The sequence below is a fragment of the Coturnix japonica genome, chromosome 19, assembly GCF_054131305.1.
Source record: "Coturnix japonica strain WE chromosome 19, WE-NBRP24, whole genome shotgun sequence".
Taxonomy (NCBI): Eukaryota; Metazoa; Chordata; class Aves; order Galliformes; family Phasianidae; genus Coturnix; species Coturnix japonica.
Window position 1 is genome coordinate 7,141,960 of NC_140681.1, and position 21,807 is coordinate 7,163,766.

The following is a 21,807-nucleotide window of genomic DNA, read 5'->3' on the forward strand; positions in this document are numbered from 1 at the left end:
TGCTACATTTTTCTGTGTGTCAGAAATCCATTATTTCCTTCACAGTCCCAGTCATCATCAAATGGTTTTTGCATCAGTGTGCATTACAGTCTCCTTCCTGCTATAGCCATCACAGATGTTAATTCAAAGTCATCACTTGAGGCTCCAATCAGAGATAAATAGCCACCACCTCCCCCCGCTGGATTTTTCATACAATTCACTCGTTTCCCCACAGTGAATCAACTGACATTGTTTTATGTGGGGAAAAGGACCCATCACACAAATCTTGCTAAGAAAAAGATTCCCATAGAAACATGCAGCTCCCACAGCTGAGACCTAAATCATCACGCTGTGTCTCATCGGTCCTTCTTTTTGTTAAGAGATTCCATTCCCTTTCACAGAGAAGTGAAAAGTGAAACTGCCTGATCACAGTTACCTGCCAGCAAGGCTCCCTCCCGCACAGACCCCACAATTCAAGGTTCCTGCAGGATAATGAAGTCCTCTCCCACTGCCAGCAATCCCACAGAAACACTTCAGCAATACCCATCTATGCTGCAAACTGTAGCTGAAGTGAGGCAGGTGGGACAACACCTAAATGAGAAATGAGGTATTCAGCTGAATTTAATATTACAATTATATAATTAATTTACTCTAATAATTGGACTGCGGCATCAAATAGTCCCACTGCTGTGTAAGGTAGTGAAGAATCTAAGGAGTGCAGCCTAAACAGAAATGAGATGAGCAGTGGAGGGAAAACAAACAAACAGAAGCACCAAAAGGGAATTGATTTGTCTGAGGTCGCACACTGAGCCCCCAGTAACTCCAAGTCAGCCTCTCCCAACATCCAGCTCAATGTCTTTTGAACTGAACTACACTGTTCCTCTGGCCAGGATATTTGAAGGTTTTGTTTGTTTTTATTAGAAATTGGTATTTATTTTGGCAAGCTTCTCGCATCCACTAATGCAATGACAGGGGCTTTAACAGCCTCAGTTAACAAGAGATGCAAATCACTTGGACCTGTACAACAACATCATGAAGCAAAGAAACCTGTAAGTAAAACAGCCTCTGGAGATCATAATAGGCCATTTCTAGCTAGAGGAGGAAAACAGTTTTGTTAATTCTTGATAAGGAATACAATCCCTGAATAACATCCCTTAATAAATCATGACATTCATTTCCATAGCTAGTTGCCTCCTAATGTTATCAGTTGGAGGGTTGATAACATTTTTAATGTATGAAGTTATCAACGAGTCATTTCTTGTTGTAATCACAGATCAAGAAACAGATGGTGAAAGTTGCTGAGCGTGTGCAACTCATGTTGGAATTCAGGAACTCTGAGGATCCACCCAACGGGCTATTAAAAGTATCAGCATTCCAGCTGGCTTGATACGCTTCACTGTTATCAACAGAACCTACGTTCTTTAGTAACCTCAGGATATACCTGCGAGCTACAAAAGAGAGAAATGAGAGACAGAAGAAAAACCTTCCAAGTTTTTAAAGAAATTCCTTATAAAACCAGACTTAGTTTCCTGGTTTGACTAAAGTTCAAGCTGTGGGGACGTCAGGACAAGGAGAACAGGTCATCTAATGATAATTATGGTACCACTTTATGAACTGCAGTAGGAAGGCACACATCGATCACAACATCCCCATTGCTGCTATTCCACGCTTTGTCAGAGAACTGGGGGAAGCAACAGAGTAAGTGCCATAATTTTACTTATGACATCTCTGGGTCACTTTGGAAAAGAACATTTTGTTCATGATCCTGGGTCAGAACAAAGCAATCAGAGGGAAACCTGCATGACAGACTGTCCATTTGCAGAATATCTGCAGGAAACCAAGTGCTAATTTGCCTATTTTGAATGTTCTCCTGAAGAACACTGTCACATAAAATAAGCTTTTTAATGCTACGCACAGAAAAATCCGATTTTATCAAAGACAAACAGAACGATTTGAAAAGGAAATAACGTAAATCTGGACCGCTGATTTTCTGAGCAAAATGAGGGCTGTTATTGTACCGTACAACAGCCGGCTACAAACAAACTCACATTTAGTGGTGCTGCAGGTACCGCAGGTTTAGCCAACGTGCACAAAGGCAGCACATGATTTAGAGGGATTTTGTGCAGCTGTTGTTATGATACTGTGGAGTTGCTGGGAATACTCTGCAGAGCAATGCTGGTATCGTAATTGGCTTCCACAAAGCACATTAATGCAGACTGCCAGATAAAAGTGGGTCAGCTTCCACTTACCAGTCAGTTTAGAATGAAAGGCCGAACTACAGTGAAGAGAAAGAATTTGTGTGGAAGCCATTAGGTACCAGGATAAATGTTTTTTATTTCATGTGGGAAGAAAGAACTCATCTCTTTTAAATCCTTGAATATAAATGCTGAGCTGCTCTTTCATCTGAGCCTACAGTCACCCTTTGTTGGATGCAAACAACTAACACAGCCCAAACTCCACAAACTGAAAAAGAAAACATGGCAACACGCAGATTCCCATTGAACTCAGAAGAATTTACATATATTAGTGTTGCCAGAAAAAAAAAATAAAATCCCCCATAATGGACTTTGAAACAAGGTCTTAAACAGCATGAATACCTCATCTTCATGATCCCGGTGCTCTCTTATCAAAACCATTATAGGTCAAGGAGGGTCACAGAGATTTGTGAAGGAAGAGCATTTTTGGGGAGACAGAAGTGCATTCACAAGCTTTCATGCTCACAAAGGGCAATTTCAAATCCTCTGTCTCACATTCAAAGCTTTCCTTACCTCTCTGCCCTCGTCCCTTATCACTCATTCCCCCTTGAGTCTTTGTTTCATTTCCTACTTGCACTTCAGATTCTCTGGCACTGCTCAGAATTCTCAGTGCACGGACTGTGCCAACCCCAAAACTTGTTTGAGTCAAGAGGAAGAATCCCACCAAGCTCACACCACATCCGGACCCACACTTCTTTACATCTGGATATGAAAATTTACTTTTTGCATGGAACGCTCTGGATAGCTGCATAACAGTGAGCATCCTATAGCATCAGGAGACACTTGGAATGCAACCACTGTATTTATGTATCATAAACTCACCCAAGGCTGTGGCATATTATTCATTTGTGCTCATTTAGCTTAATATGCAGAGCTGTGAAAGGCACCAGCAAATAGACAACAAGCATTTGTCAGTCGAGAAGTTACTCTTAGTACTCTGAATATTTTTGGGTGCACTCACATTTAGGGCAATTTACCCTCAAATAAGCATATTCATCTGCTATTCCTGCTGTCTAGACACAGTACTAGGACATATTCTGCAGAGCAGGGGTTAGATGGATTGAGACTCCCTTGAGAGCCCTTCCCAGACTCTAATTGACTTGATTGTTAGGCAATTTTTCCTGATGTCCAACTTAAATATCTTTTTTGCTCAATTTCATCCTATCACTTCCAATTATGTCTGACTGAACTGTTCAAAACAATTCTCCTCTCTGCCTCCTGGCAGTGAAGATGCAGCTCACACAGCTCTTATTAGCACACCTTCACTCTGGAAGAAGTGGCTATTTATTTTTTACAGATGCCAAAGGTATTTTATTACCCATAGAAGAAAACAAGCCTGTGAGTGAGTGTAGGCAACACACGGTCTTCTCTTTTTTTTTTCCCCCCATAACTGAGACAAGTGATAATTACAGTAAGCAAGCCTGAATGCAGCCAAATTACTTTATGCATAGAGATGGTTTCAGAGACAACATGGACTCAGAAATTCTCACTTCCACACTGTTTTTACAGTAACGTTCAAAATAATTGAGTAGATGAAGACAAAAGGAAGTTGAAATACCTCTCAAAGGGAAAATACCGATGGAAAAGGAAGAGCTGTACTTCCCCCAAACAACTTCTGAGATGAAACTGTAGCAGAAACAAAGACCTCTCCCCAAAGTTTCTCAAATATTGGCAATTCAAAAAAGAAAAAACAAAAGCAGTTTGCTGTCAGCCACCTGAAATTTCAGCTTAAGTGAAGCTGAAGTTTGACCACAACAAACATATACCAAAGTACTTCTTCATGCTCAGGACTTTTAGTGAAAACTGGCCATCATGACCTCCTTATCTCCTAAATCTCCATCAACATTCAGTAAGTATCAATGAATGCCAATGGGTATCATTCTTTTCCGTGTGGAAAAATGTAAGCACACACCTTTGCTTCACACTCACTTCCATCAGATGTCACTTGGTCAGAATGTCCCTCTGCTGCCATCTGTCTTGCAGCAACAAAACGTAACAGAATATTGGTGGGAAGCTTCAACCTCTACTGCCATCCCACCATCTGTCTCTGATGACAGAGGCTAACATAATAAAATAGGAGGTGTCACTTGTGGACCAGCCCTCATAGATTCTCATCAGTAATGAATCCCAACCACATTCTATTTGGGGAATATAATGTTAAAAAAGCTGAGACAGTTCTCTTAGCAGCAGTCAGGAATCAATAGAGAGGCACTTGAATCAGCAATTTCCTGACTGCCAATCTCGTAAGTGCTGTAATATGGTTTTGAACAAAGGCCACAAAACGAACAATCTGATTTATAAGCTGACACTGAGAGCAAGGTGAATGACAATGTCACAGCGAAGACACTAAGCTCTGCCCATCTACAGCTCCTTACTTTCAGCCACTGTTCATACCTGGCCAAGCTGCTCACAAGCTGTTTGGTACTCAGCTCTCTGACAAAGGTCCTTCACACGCTGGTATTTGGGTAGAAAGTTTTCTTCTTGGGCATCTACCTTCTCATTTTCCCTCTTATGCAGCAGTTTGCTGGAGTGGAAAAACAACAACAAAAAACAACAACATCATTTATTTTTGTATTAATTCTAAGACATGCATACAGTTCACTGAAAAAAGGCCCAGAGAATTACACTATCTGCCAGAACTTAAGAACTGCTAGTGGCCAAAACGTAATAGCTCACTAGAAACTAGTCCTTATCATCATCTCTCGTAACACACACATTATTTATATCACCCTCAGGGAGAATACAAAACCACACAGAACTGGGACAGTGTGTTGCACATCTGACTGACAGGGCAATAACAACAGTCCATCATATCCTCCTCACTGCTGCATGGCTGCACTTTGCAAAACCTTCGTGTCAAGTGTTACTTATAAAGGCAGAGGCACAGAGGGAATGGACAGCAGACATGCACGTAGAGATAAAAGGTTATTCTTACCTCCATGACTTAAGGAGGAGGGTAGGGGGTAGCAGTTAAAAAGGAAAATGAGATGTCCTTCCATCTCCCAGTCCAAGTAAACCTCTCCCCCCACTCCAATAGCATATTTATACAGGCCGTAGGCAAAGGCCGTACATTCCCTCCTACTGCACAGTCACTACCATTAAGCATACTGCAGCCGTCTTCCTGCTGGCAGAGCTAATGGTTTTAGGCCTGCAGTAGAGTGCTGCTTTGGCTCTAGCTATTCAGTATCGTTCTATCTAAAAAAGATTGAGCTTTGTGATTAACAATTTCCTTACCCTCTCTCCACTAGGAATGAGTCTCTCCACACTTTCATCTTTTTCTTTAAATGGAACCTGGTAGGAGATGAGGGGAGAAAGAAACAATTTATTTCCACAAAGAACGGTGATCAAATCATGTCCCAGTTTCCTCTCCCACCCCCAACTCAAAGGAGAAGCACTACAGTAACCTCTCAGGGGGACACGCAGCTTTATGAAGCAGGCACATATGCCTCTCCAGTGCAAATAATGAACAAACACAGCACAGATTTGTTCTCACAGGGACAAAATCCACAACAGATTCACAGAGTACACCTAGTTAAATATAAGTACTTCTAAGGCACAGGGGATTAACTGAATTGTCCTTGATCACAAAGGATCCCAAATTAAATCAGGATTTCCTGAACCCAGTTTGGACTCTTAACCACCCTCAAAGTATCCTACTCTAAAGCAGCTGGCTCCTTCCCCCCTGTCTCCACCCCACTACTAACAAAAGCAAATCTCCTTTTTTCCTTTTTCTTTTATACTGCTGCTGATTTTCTCTAGCAGCCATCCAGTTCGATTCTCTCTTCCCTGGTCTTTTACCAATGAAAGTACTGCTGGAAGGTCTCAAATGTGTAATTCTGAATGCCAGTCTGCTCTTACAGTCTGATACACAACCAACCTTTTCAACTAAATTCTTCTACAGTCTACTCAAAATGAAAGGCTCTGCTACAAATGGGGCCGCAGAGATATTTAAAATCTACGATTCAAATAAGTGAAGACACTGAGAGGCCCACTCACTGCTCCACATACTGCTTTTACTACATCCAAATGCCATATGTGCCATATAGCAAATTTGACAAAATCTGTTGAAATGAGGACTGTCAGACATGTATCATCAAATACCTTTAGATTTTCCTGTGAGTACTGTGCTCATAGATAATAGTGTTAATAGTTTTCCTTTAAAAACACTGCATATTGATGAACAGTTCTTTCAGTTTCCTTTGTAAATATACATTTTTTTACACGCACATTTTCTTTTCTTACCTATTCACTGGTCTCTCAGAATCCAGGAGTTTTAGAATAGATTTACCATCCATATCAGATGGAATATCCAATCCAGCGATATCTAGAATCGTAGGTGCAAGATCAATATTCAACACAATGTGAGGATTCCTGTAAAAACATGCATAGGAACGTGATTTAAAGTACATGCAATGACACCAAGCAACTACAGCTCTTCCACAGAGACCATGGATCTAAAAAACCTTATTTTGTGATGCAAATGCTATGAAATTCCATGTAAGGAATTAAAACCCAAAACAGAGGTAAGCTGTGCAACCTCAAGAGGGACTAATACTAAGATCTGACACTTTAGCACAAAGCATTTTTGAGAATGCAAAGTAGTTCATATGGCAAAGTTGGTTAATTTTCGCAGAAGAGGTTCGAAAGTCTTTCAAAACATGAAGGAGCTTTGGATACCATCATATTACAGCATCAAAGTGTCTGCCAAATATGTTGATTACTTGATTAAAAGGTAAACCTGGCAGGTAGCATGTGCCTTATCTGTTTCAAAAAATGGCTTGGAAGTAAGTACTGTATCTCATAGCACAGTAAGCAAGTTCTGATAAGAACACGAGAAATACACTGCCAGACACCACAGCAAATAACTGCAAGTTGCTGTTAATGTGGTGTCTGCAACAAAATGGGAAAGCAATTATGGAGAGAAAATAAAAAAGAAAAAAATTAAGTTAAAGAGGTTGTTTTACAATATCACCTCCCCACATTCACAGCCATCCATTCTGCAAGCACTCAGACTCTCCGAAGTTCAGCGTGTTGCCATGCCCCGTTATTCAGCGAAGCACTGACATATGCTTCTCAGCCACTACAGTTAACAGGGCACTGTTTGAACCTAAACTCACTTAAAATTCAGTTCCAACATTGGCATCAACTCCAGAGCAGCACAGACAGCTCCCAACTCCAAATCCCTTCAAATGCCACAGCCAAATATGAGTGTGTTCATGGGTCAGAGCATCTAGTTGCACAGACCAGGATTCTATCACACAACTTGCTTTTACTGCAGGCCTGGTTCTGTTGAAGCGCTCCAAGTCTCCATCGCACCTTAAAAGCTTATTTCAAATGACGAAGTAGTTGTCTCATTCACAACATTATACACAGTTTATCAGCTGCGTGCTATTTCTTTTAGAACAAACACACAGGGTGCCAGGGAATTCTTATAAACTAGAAAGAAGGGAAGTGAACATATTGCTATAGAGACAATATTCTACAGCACTGAGCATAAAGAATGACCGTGCTATGAACCACAGGCACAAAAGAAGGACTGGGACCAGATGGGTTGCTGCACATGTATGTCAGTGCAAAATTTTTGCTCAAAGTACAAGACAGAAGAAAGCTGCTAAATTCACACTAATTAATGAGACACCATTTAAAAATTACTGCATTTTTGAACAAGCAAGCAAACAGGCACTGACAAGATGATGAATGAAACTGATGTACCTAATTTGATTTTAATTACTAATAATTGTGGTGTAGCATATTTGGAAATACAAATGAGAACTCAGTAATGACTTGCAACAGTGACTGCTATTAAATCTTCGCTGGTATCAAAAGGGAGTCATGGCAATTACTCTGCAGGGAAAAGAAAGTTCACAGAAAACACAAATGATTGAGACTCTAACATTTGAAGAAAATCAGGCTGAAAGGGAAGATCAATTTATTATCTGAATCATTCCCCTCTCCAAGGTATTTTATCCTTTCCTTCCCATTTGTTGTACAGTGATGGGCTCTGTTTTGCCAGACTCTGCCAGGCTAACTCTTGAGATTCTAAAATAAATATATTTTCATCCTTAGAGGTCACTCAAAAACAAAATTCAGTGGGAAGATTTTACAGGTTTTACGAGCCCAGGTGTGAAGATATTTGAATTAGTGCAAACAAGGGCTGGCTGGCCTCAAGCATCGCACGTTGCAGAAACACGAGCTTACTCTACTTTAGCCATATTAGCATTACTGCTTTATTGAAACCCAAAACTGCTGTTGGTGGGATATAGAATAAGTCTGCAACAGGCTAATCCAGCTCTCAGGAAAGTCTCTGCTGCTGCAGACAAATCTTTGGGGCTGGAGTAGTATGTTTAATTCCACCTACCCTACAATCCAGTCTGTTGCATGGGCAGCCCCTCACCCAATAGGAAACCATGCAGCAGCTTTGACAATACACCCCAGTACACCAAGAATTTTGAAAGATTTAACCTTAGCTGTTTCTTATCCAATTTACAGAATTTTATAGTATTTTTGGCAGAGTACTGGATCTTTTGCTTAGGACAGGTGTCAGTCAATGATGACCTCACTGGCCACCCAGATCTTTGTCTTTCAGAACACTCCCGAACCCCTCTATGTCTTTTTCTCTTCCTAGTCTTCACTACTCTAAGTTCTCTTTACTCCCCTCCTCTCTAACTCATAGGTTTACACTTTCTTCCTTATGTCGCCTTCCCTTACATCAATCATCTCCCTTCTTCCTCTACAAACACACTCCCTCCTGTTTCGTGACATTATTTGCTCACATTCTTCTGATGAAGTCATGTGCTTTACAGAGTTGTTCAGCGTAAACTTAACAGAGAGGGGGGAAAATACAAGAACACAATATGAAACAAATAACAAAAACCCCAAAGACTTTCAGTACCTCACAACTTCAACTGAAATCAGCAGCTGAACACTTGGTGCTAAAAACCAAATCATGCCTAGTATTCAGTTTAACTATGAGAACTGTTTATTTCACCTGTATAACTACTGCAAAGAAGCACACAAACACACTGCAACATCTACAGAACTTAACATTTCCGTCCCTATTCATAATTTGAATCAGTGAATTTGACTAGTAAATGGAACAAGGTTTATTCATAACTGTTTGCTACTGGATTACATGTTGGAACTGTTCCTCTACTGTAATGAAAAAAAATGGTGTGTGGAAGACCGTGTGTGTTAATTATGCTAAAACATGCACATTTATATAAATAAAAGGCAGCAAATTATGGCACTCTGTCCAAAATCATTACTTAAGTGCAAATATTTGCTATTGAAATAATTGCTTAGAAAGTGTATTTACATAATTTCTTTGCTGATCAAAGCTACCAATTTAATTAACAGACATAGTCAGCATGCTTGTGTGAATCTGACAAACAACCCTAACCATGTAATCTCAAAGGATGAACCAAAGGGAGTCTGTGGATGGTAATTGTGGATAAACTATTACATACATTCTTCTTCATAAGCTGAAACAAATGACTTCAGTGAGAGATTTAATTAATGTCTGGCAACAATAATTTACTGTAGCAGTGAATATTACACCATACATGTTTTACCTTGAAAATATTATAGATGTAATATTTGCATTCCTCAAAAGAAGACTCACAAATGTTTCCTAAAATAGACCCACTTCCAAGTGGCTTTTTCAACTACAGCCCTAAAAGCTCAGTGCCTTGTGCTGCACACCCATGCAACCAAACAGCTAACGGTAAAAACTGCTTGATCCTGTTATACCAGCATGTGCTCTCTCTGCTCTGCTATCTCAGACAGACCTATTTTGCTGCCAAAGATGAGCAGAAAGTTGGTCAGAACGTGCAGAATTTTGAGCCTCCACTTGTATGCAGCATCAGAATGACTAGAGATATGAACAAAGAATTTTTGTGGTAGCTACATATACACAGACACACACATTAGAGAAGAACTTACAAAGACCCGGCCTCCACATTTGGCCCTCGGACATAGAAAGGAACTCTGATATCAAACTCATACGGCATGGATTTTCCCTTTACCAGCCCAAACTGACCAATATGATAACCATGATCTGCTGTGTATATTATGTATGTATTGTCCAGTTCACCAGTTTCAACCAATGTGTTGTAAATCTGAAAAAAGAGGAAAACAAAACAGTATTTGTTTCACTGAGATGTACAATAAGCAGATATTGGAGATGATTTTCAGTCTATGCATAATCTACAAATAACAGCAGCTCTGGATGTCACCGAGTTACCACACGGATCTATTCCAAATAATTTATAACCACAAAGAATTTACTGATTGAATATTGCAGCTATGTATTACAAGGCAAATCTCCATTTTCTGTTCTTAGGTAAACACGTTAACATCCCATAGTTGCTGAAGTGCTTGGGTTCAGCGTTGTGCATGAGAACTGTCAAAACAGCATTATGTACAGTTTTGTATTTGATGTTATTTTGATAACAGAGATGAGAGTTTCAAGGTGACGAGCATTCCTGAAATTCTCTCTCCACCTTTATCTTTTTCTGTCAGCAGGCAATGCGAATAAAATGACAGCATTTTGCATCTCACATTTCTTTAAGCAACACTTAACGATCTCGCCTTCAGACAAATGAGTCCTCATTATGCAGAATATCTGTTCCAGATAAACACCACTCAGTCTCACCACAGCCAAAGAACCAACACAGCGCCCCTTCTCTTAATTTTCTAGTTGTGGTTGCTCCTATTGATTTATATGAAAATCTTCATGTGAAATATACCAACTTGAGCACCGCAGATCAATTTTTACATAGTATTTTCACTTGCCATGGTCCTAAAATGGCATGGCACTAACTCATGTCTTACACATTTCAAGGCACAAGAGCACTTAAAAATAAACACTCTTTATTGTTATTTTTTAGTTGTTGTTGCTGCTGTTTTCACTTTCTTTAATACTGAAAGACTGTTAGACACAATTCAGTTGAAAAGATCAGACCAATCTGGGGATTACAACTAAAAACAACCTGACCAATTTTTCCTCCGGTGAAATACAGACATTAAATTAATCCAAAGTCAAACAATTTTGCTAAACATAAAACCAAAATGTTGCAGTAAAATAGATAATCTCCTCTAATACTGATATCTGATGTATCTAAGCAGGTTCATTAATCTGAAGTACAGATCACATTTGCCTGAATCAGTAATTATAAGTCATTACTAACAAGTTCATGCAATGGCATCCAGATAACCTCATCTTCGCCTTCCAGGACGGTTCTTATGTTATGCTCTATCATTTTGATTAAGAATGCCAAGAGATAAGCAGAAAATTGCAACACCTTTCTGCCTTCTTACAACTGGAAACAAACCCACTCTTTCTCACAGTAGTTATTAGCTAATTCAGATATATCAGTTCAAAGCTCCCATTGTTGCATAAAGTAGATTTAATTTTAAAAGAAAATAGAAATCTACCTATATGCTTATTTAGTTTTAGCATTTAACATCCCAGGTGTGATTTATCATGGGATTGTTCCTTTTTAAATCTTTCTTAATTTTCTCAGAGAACACAGCACCAAAATAGGTCCACTATCACAGATATGTTTTCAACAGGCTGGAGGATGGCTTTGCATGCACTATTAGAACATATATTTTTGATGTTTAGGATTAACATTTTGTTTTCAGTAATGTGTCTACAGCAACAAATTAGCTGACTTGGAACACCCAGCTATTTAAAAACTGAAATAGTCCTTTTTCTCTTACCTGCCAATGAATCACAGTTTGAAGCTTAACTTAAGAAACAAACCCATATTGACCTTAAAAGTGATGGCTGATCTTACCATTTCCATAGAATCATCCACAGACATGAGTGTTTGAAGGCGCTTTCTCTGTAACATGTTAGTGAACTCCATGTGTATAGGTTTCATGGGACCCGTATACCTCATTATCCAGTGCTTGTCTGGGTTTGGAGCATAGTTGTAGCTGGGAGTGCTGAGAAGCAAAGAGAAAAGTAGATTATTTTAGCAGTGCAGAAAAAAAACAACAATGTATAACAATAATTTCCATTTCATCAATACTACAGGACTTACTCTCTGAGGTACACAAGAAAATATTAGATTGAGTTCAGTAGAGTTTTGTTCTCTGTGTTCTATAGGAGATAGGAGAAAACTCTGTGAGGAATAAAACCTATTAAAAGAGTAAATGTTGCTTTTGCAGTGTCATCAGACTAACACAGATATTTTTCTAGGCCAAGACACCACCCTCAGAAGTTTGTACTTCTGTACAAAGTACTGGGATGTATTAGGACACATTATCAGGTCAAAAAGCATGGACTACTGGTCATTTTCTACTCACGTAATTAATCACTTTGCTTTCATTCTGCCCACATTAGCACAGTGCAAGCTGTTTAATAATAACGATAAAACATGTGGAGAAACTTCTAATAAGCTTTGTTAATCAGCTTTTTTCTATTTAATATGACTGGCTTCTTTCATACTTCAGCACTCATGTACCCAGAGCAGCAGAGGCACCCTACCTGGTGGTATCAAACTGCATGTGAGCTCATGGCAAGCAGAAGTGGATATATAGCCAGATTTTAAAGACCTGCCAAAAAAAGCAGGAGTGAGGGGAAATAGGACTGTATTTTGTCAATACTTTCAAGCCACCAACTCATTTGCAATCACAAGAAAATTTCAAATTCCAGCGAGTTGAAACTAAAACCAGATTAATCAAACTTCTAAAAATCCCAAGAGGTAGATTCAGTATCCGCCTGGAACGTCACAGCCTCCAAATACTCATAATCTTGTAATCATCAAAGTGATGAGGACAAATACCGCTGGTTGCCCACTATCTTATGTAGTTAGCAGTTCCAGAAATTGCTCTTCTCTTCACAATTACATCATTCTAAGTTAGCCAAATCTAAATAGAAGACTTCTTTTGGTACACCATTATCATGATGTTGACTCTTTGTATCACCAGTTCACTTCAAAGTTGTATTTGTAGCGTGTATGTACAATAAATACTATTTTTATCTACCACAAATATCCCTTTAAAGCTTTTTTTATAGCTTAGACTAAGAATCACCTTTGTCAGTGTCTTCATGTCCTGGTTCATACCCACCTCAGGTAGAGCCTGAAATATTAGGAACTACTTTTCCAAAATCATCTCTTGAGTCTCTTTTTTAATCGAAGCAATAAACCCACTCTATGCAAAAGCGCAAGCTGAGAAGGTGACACAGTAATACAGGAAAAAAATAGCAGATACTCAGCTATTTTCTTCTTCCCAAACACAACTTCCTGACAAACTCAGCTCCTGCTTGGCAAATAACACTGTTTTTGTGGGTGCAACAGAGCAGCAGGGTGAGTTATTAAGACAAACAACAGTAATATAACCTGAAACTTCTCCTTGAAGTTCGTGTTTCTAATGTATCTTTGCATGTGACAGGTAATCTTAATTTTTTACATAAATATGGAATTAATAATTCGACAGCTAAATGTTCTATGCAGAAAGCCTTTGTTAGATGCTATCTGAAAAATGTGCGTAGGTGGCAAATGGAAGCTTCTTCATATAGGGAGGAAAGGGCTGGTGTTTATTCTCTGTGCATTGTTAATAGCCTCTTGAATTTCAGAATGTTATTGTGGCTGAAATAATGACATTGCTCCTTTGAAAACGCTGACAGTTATGGAAACTGTTGCTATGTGATGCCCAGAATGAATCAAAAATGCTTGGCAAACTCCTTTTCAGCTTACTTTGTGATTTCCTGGCTGATTTGAAACCTCCCGCTGTTTAATCCAACCAAAGCCCATGATTTTCTTTGATTACTACAAATGTAACTCTCTTACACTTAACAGATTTGTCTGTTTTATAGGAAAAATACACAAATGTAACATTCCTAGAAGTTGGTTAAGATAACCTCTTCAAGAGTGATCAGATGATAAATCTGAGTCTGACTGTATTTGACCTTGGAAAAGATGGGTGGTAATGTGTGCCCTCTACAGAGATAACATTTCTGATCACTGTCAAACTGCCAAACTGTGGCATTCTCTGCAGCCCTCAGTACAGGCAGTAAAAAATGAGAACTGGCCATGCAGCCTAAAGATTTGCTTGCTGAATGCTGACTGACGAGGATAAATCTCACATCAGACCAGAAAATGCACAAAAAACAGGATTTCTACAGAAAAAGGACGGTGACTGGGGCATAAGGGTATAATACACATGCCAGCCAGTGTACATCTAACAATAGAAACATGAGAACAACAGCATAAATTAGCAACGGAAATAAGTTCTGGAGATTTCAAGCAAAGGCACACACTGATTGTCAGACTAATATAGAAAGTCAGCAGCACGGACTTTAATAATGCTACACAGTGCAATGTGTCCAGCATAAACATTATGGATGCATCTTCTCTCTGTGGCTATAGCTTAAAAACCCACATGCAGAATTCGATGGTGCTGACACAAGCAGAGGTACGAAGCCATGCTACATGGTGTACTGCCTTCTTGTTTCAGGGCTGGGCAATGACTCTGTTCATGTTACTGCTTTTGGGCAATTCATAAGAAGTGCTCTGATCTTCCCCTGCTGGGTCCACAAGATAACAAAACAGTGAGAACTACGTACATTGTCACTGCCAAAGTGATCTGTCACTGGGATGTGGGAACAAAAGGAGGAATGGAAACCAGAGAACTGATTTGTGTAGACAGTGAAGGAATGTTAAAAACAGATTCATGTGACTATTTTATAATCACACAGATAAACCTGCTCTATCTAAAGATGAAGTTGCACCATAAGCAAAAGAAAAATAGATGTAGTTTATATTTTTAATTGCAGGCCTTCCCTTTGTCTCCATTTTAAATGAAGTGAAAAAGCTGAAATGGATTTCACTGGACTTTGGATTAGTCCTGAGCAGCTTTAGCTACCAGCTGATTATTTCAATCAGTTATCAGTTCCTTCACAAATCCAAAACAGAATGAATTCCTCTAAAAAAAGGAACAAAAAAAACCCCAAAACCAGGCATGCAGGAATAAAGTTACAAGTAATGAACATCAATGAAGGCACAAAGACATGAATTAGAAAAATACTGATTTTTTACAGTTATGCTAAAAGGTAAATGAGGTGAATAATTTGATTTATCAGCACAAAAGGAGATCCTGTACTGGAGAATCACAGAGCAGTACATGCAGAAAGCTTCCACAGCTATCAACAAGAATTATCTCACCACGGTACTGTACTGGAGCTTATTAAAACATTAGCTTGGTAACTTGGCAATACTGGTTCAAGTACTTCAGTTCATTTCAAACCCCTGTAGAGTATTCTTTATAGACATATCAGCTCATTCAGAAACTGCCAGTCTAAGGCAGTCTCTCTTTTGATATAAAAATAGGAGGAATAAATAATGCATACTATGTGATTTTGTAATAGCTACAAAATACTGTCCAAGGGATTCCACATGAATGATCCCTCCAAAAAATCTCCAAAACCTCTTCCTTAAGTTTGAGACAAAGTCATACCAAAAAAAAGAACACCAAAACCCACCCAAAATTTATAGTCTTGAACCTGAAAATATCAGGGTTTTATTTTTCCTTACATGTGTTGTGAAGCATTAGGAAAGAGATGAGAATATTGAGGGGCTGAATCTTCAGGGCCATGAGGGGCAGCATGGCTTATAACCATCAAAACAGGCCTGTGAGGATACATCTTCTTTGATATTCTGAAGAAGGTAATACTGTCATTGGTTATCAGATCAGTGAGATAATCCTGCAAGTAGAAGGAAAAATATAATGAGACATTTCAGAAGTAGTTTCAAGTTGGGGTGTGATGGGAAGGGGAGGTAAAAAAAACAACAGGAAAAAGGAAACTACTTGGCTCAGAAAGGGAACAAGGAGAAGGTAAATTACAGGCAGTAAAACACACCAAATAATTCTCTCCTCACTGCCCAGAAAAACGAAAAACAACAGAAATGAAGAACAGTGAAGAAGCTCAAATAGGGCTCTTTCTTCTCGATGTAAAGATCACAGTACTAAGTATAATTACCAAGTATTAACAGAAAAGGAAAGCTTAAAGGAAAAATACAGGCGAAATTAATTGCTCTTTGATGTGGAAATTTTCCAGGCATGCAGACCAAGCCCACACCACAAACATGCTCTTAAAATTCAAATATATGTTAATTTTTCTTCATCTCACTCTGAATCAGAAGTCTCTGAGCCTAGAAGATGCTGGACTGATTGAACCAAAAAATTCATTCTATATTACAGGTACAATGACAATCTGATAGAGATACACCTCTATCAAATTAATCACTGATAATTTAGAAAATTTCCTTTGTAAGACATGGGCAACATATTTTCTAGTAAGTAGACACTTCTTCTGGCACCTGCTGGAACTGCATGCATTGCAGACAGTCCCTTCTTTGCTGTACCAAGGGAAATGTGAATGCAAACAAAACCAGAAACTGAACTTAAAAAATTGGAAGAAAATGAAAACAAAAAAGATGGAGTAGACTAATTCCTATGGGAGAAGCTGAAAGAATTTGCAAAGATTCAATTTTCACAGGGTAAGGGCTCAGCAGTTACTTTGGGGAACAGAATCAGTCACAGTTATTTCTTTTAGTTCAACTGGCACATAACTGACATGAATTACATCAAGCAGGTAAGGCCAAAATATAATCGCGTTTTCAAGTTATTTGCTGGAAAAGTAGGTTTCAAGCAACACAGATGGTAGGAAGAGCAGAGAAATGACCTCATCTTTCAACTTGTGTTTGTTCATTTGAACTCCAGTGTTAACACTGCCATGTACTATTTATTATCATAGTTGTGTATTAGGCAAGAATATGAAGATCGTAAAAGTATTTATATTTCCATCAGACCTTTTCTTTTAATTAACAAACTCAGTAAGAAAAACTGAACGGAATGAAAACCTAAACATTTTAAATTGTTACATATACAAAATCCAGCCAAGGATCTTGGAATGTAAAGTTTCCCATTGACTTTTTGTTACCATGGGGAACTCTGCCCTATGAAATCATTTGCCATGTAAGGCTGATTTCCACCGCAACATTTTTGGTAGCACAGCTACAAGGATTAACTCTGATTCCTCATAGATCAGAAGGGAAATAAAAGACAGATAATTCTATCAGTTGTCTATAACCCTTAGCAGCTGGTAATAGAAAATAGTAGAAGCCTGTCAAGTTTTATCTTTCAGTACAATGTAGATTCAATTAAAAATTACAAATGGGTGATGGGAAGGAGAAAATCATATAGACTACAATCTTTTAAAGAAAAATCTGTGAACGCATTACTGGAGGTATGAAAATATAGAGGCAGGAATTGTGCTCAATAAAAGAAAGTGAACTGAATCCCTGCTAAGCAAATACATCTTAAAAATCAGTATCACTGCTAAGTTATTATTGAAGTTACGCACTACTCGAACTACAGAAGTTCACTGATTAATTTATTTACAATTACATTTCAGCACAGCCAGTTCCTTTGGGAAGTTCACACTTTTGGCTGAAACAAGATACACTCCTGACTGCAAACAAGTAAGTGAGCTGTAACAATTATTAGCAGGCATTTTATTAAGTTTGGCCATGGTATGTACAATATCCTTGGAAGGATGTTAGGAACACACACACCTGCAACAACATGGGGAGGTACACATTTAACAGTTCGTTTTTCCACTCATTCAGACAGAAAACTCTGAATTACCATAAAATATAGCAGGATACTATGAATTCTCCATTATATTATAGCTGTGAAACAAGTAAATTAAATTAACATAAAAACATGGGTCTAGCTGGAGGGAACTGGATTCTTATCTCATTTATGCTTGTGTAACTGCTGAAATCAGTTCTATGCCAGGGGAATAGATGGCAATCAGATTTAGCACAAGATAATTAAAGTACAAAGAGGAGAAATAGTTGTCATGCAGCATTTAAATCCGTTTTCACATCTGCAGCTCATAATACACATCAGCAGTCTCAGGATGTTTTGTTTGTTTCTATTTCTGCTAACAACGCTTTCAGTAATATGACCCTCACAGAACAGAAGATAACAGTAAGTCCAGACATGGAGCCTGCTGCATTGCAGCTAATGTTACACAGAGCAGCTTTCAAGTATGAAGAGAATTCTTTAATTAGACCGAAACCATAAACTGCAGCTATTTCGCAGTCACATTCAACAAGAAATTGAAATAAATCCGTAAGACCTACCCTGGAGTAGTCAAATCCATGTTTCTCCTTCACTCCATTTCTACAGAGTGTGTAGTTGTAAAATCGAGAATTTTTAAGTAATCCAACCCATTCTTTCCAACCAGGAGGCACATAGGAACCATTATATTCATTAAGGTACTTCCCAAAGAAAGCTAGGGGTAAAGAAAGCAGAAGTACAGTAAGAAACACCTCAAAGATACTCAGTCATATTCTTTCATCTCCTTTGTGACTGGAACATTTTCTTTAATGTAAGTTAAGAGTTTGTCTTTGTTTCTTTTTGATTTAAATTCTGAATACATAGGACACACACTGGAGTGCAGTTATACTTGTTTTAGGGGCTGGTATTTTCAGACTCCTACCAGCAAAACAGAATGTTCAAAATAGCACCAGTTGTCACATTATCTCATCCTGCTCTGAATAACCCAATTTAGCGACGTTTTTCATTGTGGTTACACCCACTCAAGGCCTCCACCTAAGAACTGTCAGAAGCGGTGAAGTCACCAATAAGAGGCTGGCTTAGGAGAAACGATGACACACAAGAACCATAAACACGATGAAATTTTAAAATTGCTGCACAGAAAACTGAAGCAGCAGCCTTGCTTTGCAAAACAGGTACAGATTAAGTCCAAGGATTCTAACAGAATGCCATCCAGATACTTGAGCCCTCCTCCCAAAAGGGTTATGTACTTACTACATTTGCTCTGTAAGCTGCAAGTATACAGACACAAATTATTTTCCAGAAAATAGTTAAGGACATTACGTTATATCATCACTATGTCACTGCAGGACAAATTTAACCCTGTTCTTCTGGCTGTTTTATTTGTTTTTTGAAGCTTCCAGGCAAAATGCTGCTCTTGGCCTGAATACTGCAATGTGATTCAGTATCCGAGTTTTCATGGCAGAGCTCACACCTGAAGATCGGAATGCTCTGGCCATACAGGTTAGCACTACCACAAAGACCAGCATGAAAACCTTTTGTTCTCCTTGACATTACAAACATTTTAATTCAGAGGCAGTAGTGCTGCTGCACTTTGCACTGATCTCAGATTAAAGCTTAGCTCAAAATATAGGAGTTTTGAGCCCACAATTCTCAGCTCCCAATTCTTAAAGTTTTTTTAAGCTTTCAGCCTCAGCATCTGGTAGCATGCCTTCTTGTACTTCTGTACATACAAGGAGTGTATGCACACTGCATATGTACAGCAAGTGTGAGAAGGGCCAGCCTCACTGTAGCCAGTGGTATTGTGGCTATCTGTAGAGGGTGGAACCTGCCTGAAAGATCTAGTGAGAAATCGTTGTACATAACAGTACAGGAGAGTGCTCCACGTTATTACTAGAGAGTGATTTGCTTTTCTATAAAAATGGGAAACATTATCAGCATCGTAATTTACAACAGAACGGAATGAAATCAATTTATAGGCAGCAAATGTACTGTGCACAAAATACACGTAAGATCCAGCTCACAGCTGATGTGAGTGCAGCGAGGTAGAGGTAGTGGTAACAGAAAGACAAGCCTCATTACAGATGGCCACATACAGCTGTCACACCACAAAATAAAGAGCATCTCCATCAGCTCATCCACACGAAATCAGCTAATGGTGGGGATCAAATTGAAAAATCATGTTTTGTCACTGAGAATTTGCTCTATCGAAGTGCTATTGTGCTCTTTGCATCTGTTACAATTCCTATGGAAATAAACAGAAGGCATTACTTTCTGAGCAAACTATGCATGTGAGCCACTTACAAAAGGGCTGGATGACTGATAAACATGCCACAGAAAAGAATCTTTCACCATCCTAATCTACCTCTTGATGCATTCTTTAACCAAGCTCAGTAAGCCTCCAGTAGTGAACAATGCAAGATCTGCTCCACTACACATAAGAACTATCACATTACTCAGGAACTGTTCATACACTATATATTTTTTTAAATGTTTCTGCTTTATGAACAGCTTCAAATTTTTAAAGAATGAAAAGCAACTCATAGTGATAGTGGGTAACTAAAGTATGCAAACAAACATTCTCTTTTCTCAGCCTTCTTACACATAAGGACTGAAACACAGACCACCGCCTACAGTAGCAGGTAAGCACATAGCAGTCCAAAGCTTCTCGTCTCCCATTCAATATGTTATAATCCAAATATATTCCAACAGATGAATCTGCCATTTCTGCTCACTGAAACCACTCAGTTCCTAAAACCTACAGCTGAAGAATTCAGGAAAGAGGCACTCTGTAATGAATTACTGCACTGTTGTTCTGCAGAGGTGTTGAAACCTGGCGGAAGTTCCTTCAGCACCTTTAGCACAACCCACATTGCATATTCGGGATGTCTTCACACTCTTCCATGGATGTCAATGAGCTTCAAATAATTTTCCCTGCTGTTTCCAGTGTTCCATTATACATCTTTTACCCCCTCCTCCCTGTTTTTCAGGCTTGTTATTCAAAAACTGTTAAAAACATCCCTTCTCTGTACTACAAAATACTGGGTTACAAAAAGCTCTCTTGATGCTGATGAGAGATTTCATTTTAGATTATAAAGATTCTCTCCAGCATGTTTTTCCCCTCCACAGATTAGTTCATCACCAGAGACAGCTGCTCAGTAGAGCACATATGCCTTTGGTACATCCAATGCCAAGCCGCTCCAACACTTCCTTAACAAATATTTTCAAGGACTGCTGTTTTGATACACTCAGCCATGATCCTATAACCAGCCTATGAAAGGATCATTAAAAAACAACCCAGTGACTGTCTGTAATAAATGCAACAAAAATGTGATTCCCCTTTGCTTTAAATACTACAGAACAGTTTCTCCTAAGACCAAACAAAACAGGATATAGAAGAATTGAGTCCTTTGTACAGTGTTACCACTTCCGCAGGGTTTGTAATCTTTCAAAGTTCTCAGGGTTTCAGTCTTCAATGAAAAGCACCTGGAAAATCCTTTGGTACAGAGTTGAATGTTTACAAGAGGTCTCAGTGTTTTTTGTTGTTGTTTTGTTTCTTAGTTTAAAAGAAACAAACAAAAAAAAACCTTTTCCTATATGGAAAGAAAAAAGTCATACAAGTAAGAATTTGCCCTTTGCTCTCTATTAACACAAAGGTCTGCTCTGAATGTAACACAATTGCAGGCAATTAGGTACACATCTCCCTGCTTAAAAAGCAGATCTCACCTACTTAAAGAACAGACATCTCCATATAAAAAATGCTCCAAAGACAGCGGTTACCTTCACTGGATATATCCAGGCTAGTTCTACCACATACCATATTCTACCAAACTATGGAAGGTTGTTTCCACACCTCCTCCTCCCCAACCTTTCCTTTAATAAGATGGATATAGCAACTTCACAGCTCCCACAGTAGAAATGAAAATGTAGTGCAAGTCAGAGATTTAGCACTGTAGAACTGTCAGAAGATCAG

General features: G+C 38.8%; 1 protein-coding gene across 23 annotated transcripts in view; it reads right to left on the reverse strand.

Annotated features, from left to right (window-relative positions):
- Window positions 1-21,807, reverse strand: part of SULF2 (sulfatase 2) — a 125,097-nt gene that overhangs the window by 17,472 nt on the left and 85,818 nt on the right. For 17 of the 23 annotated variants that reach the window (XR_014935957.1, XM_015881534.3, XM_015881541.3 and 14 more), the window contains 7 exons: window positions 18,398-18,549; window positions 15,779-15,948; window positions 12,035-12,185; window positions 10,176-10,351; window positions 6,477-6,605; window positions 5,469-5,525; window positions 4,629-4,758 (listed from right to left, as the gene is read on the reverse strand). Coding sequence is in view for 20 of the 23 variants with exons in the window: in XM_015881534.3 (XP_015737020.2) it covers window positions 4,629-4,758; window positions 5,469-5,525; window positions 6,477-6,605; window positions 10,176-10,351; window positions 12,035-12,185; window positions 15,779-15,948; window positions 18,398-18,549 (965 nt within the window). In the remaining 3 variants the exon portion in view is untranslated. Of the gene's footprint in view, window positions 1-4,628; window positions 4,759-5,468; window positions 5,526-6,476; window positions 6,606-10,175; window positions 10,352-12,034; window positions 12,186-12,729; window positions 12,798-15,778; window positions 15,949-18,397; window positions 18,550-21,807 lie in introns of all 23 variants that reach the window. The other 6 variants (XR_014935958.1, XR_014935959.1, XM_085520341.1 and 3 more) reach the window with 1 other exon arrangement.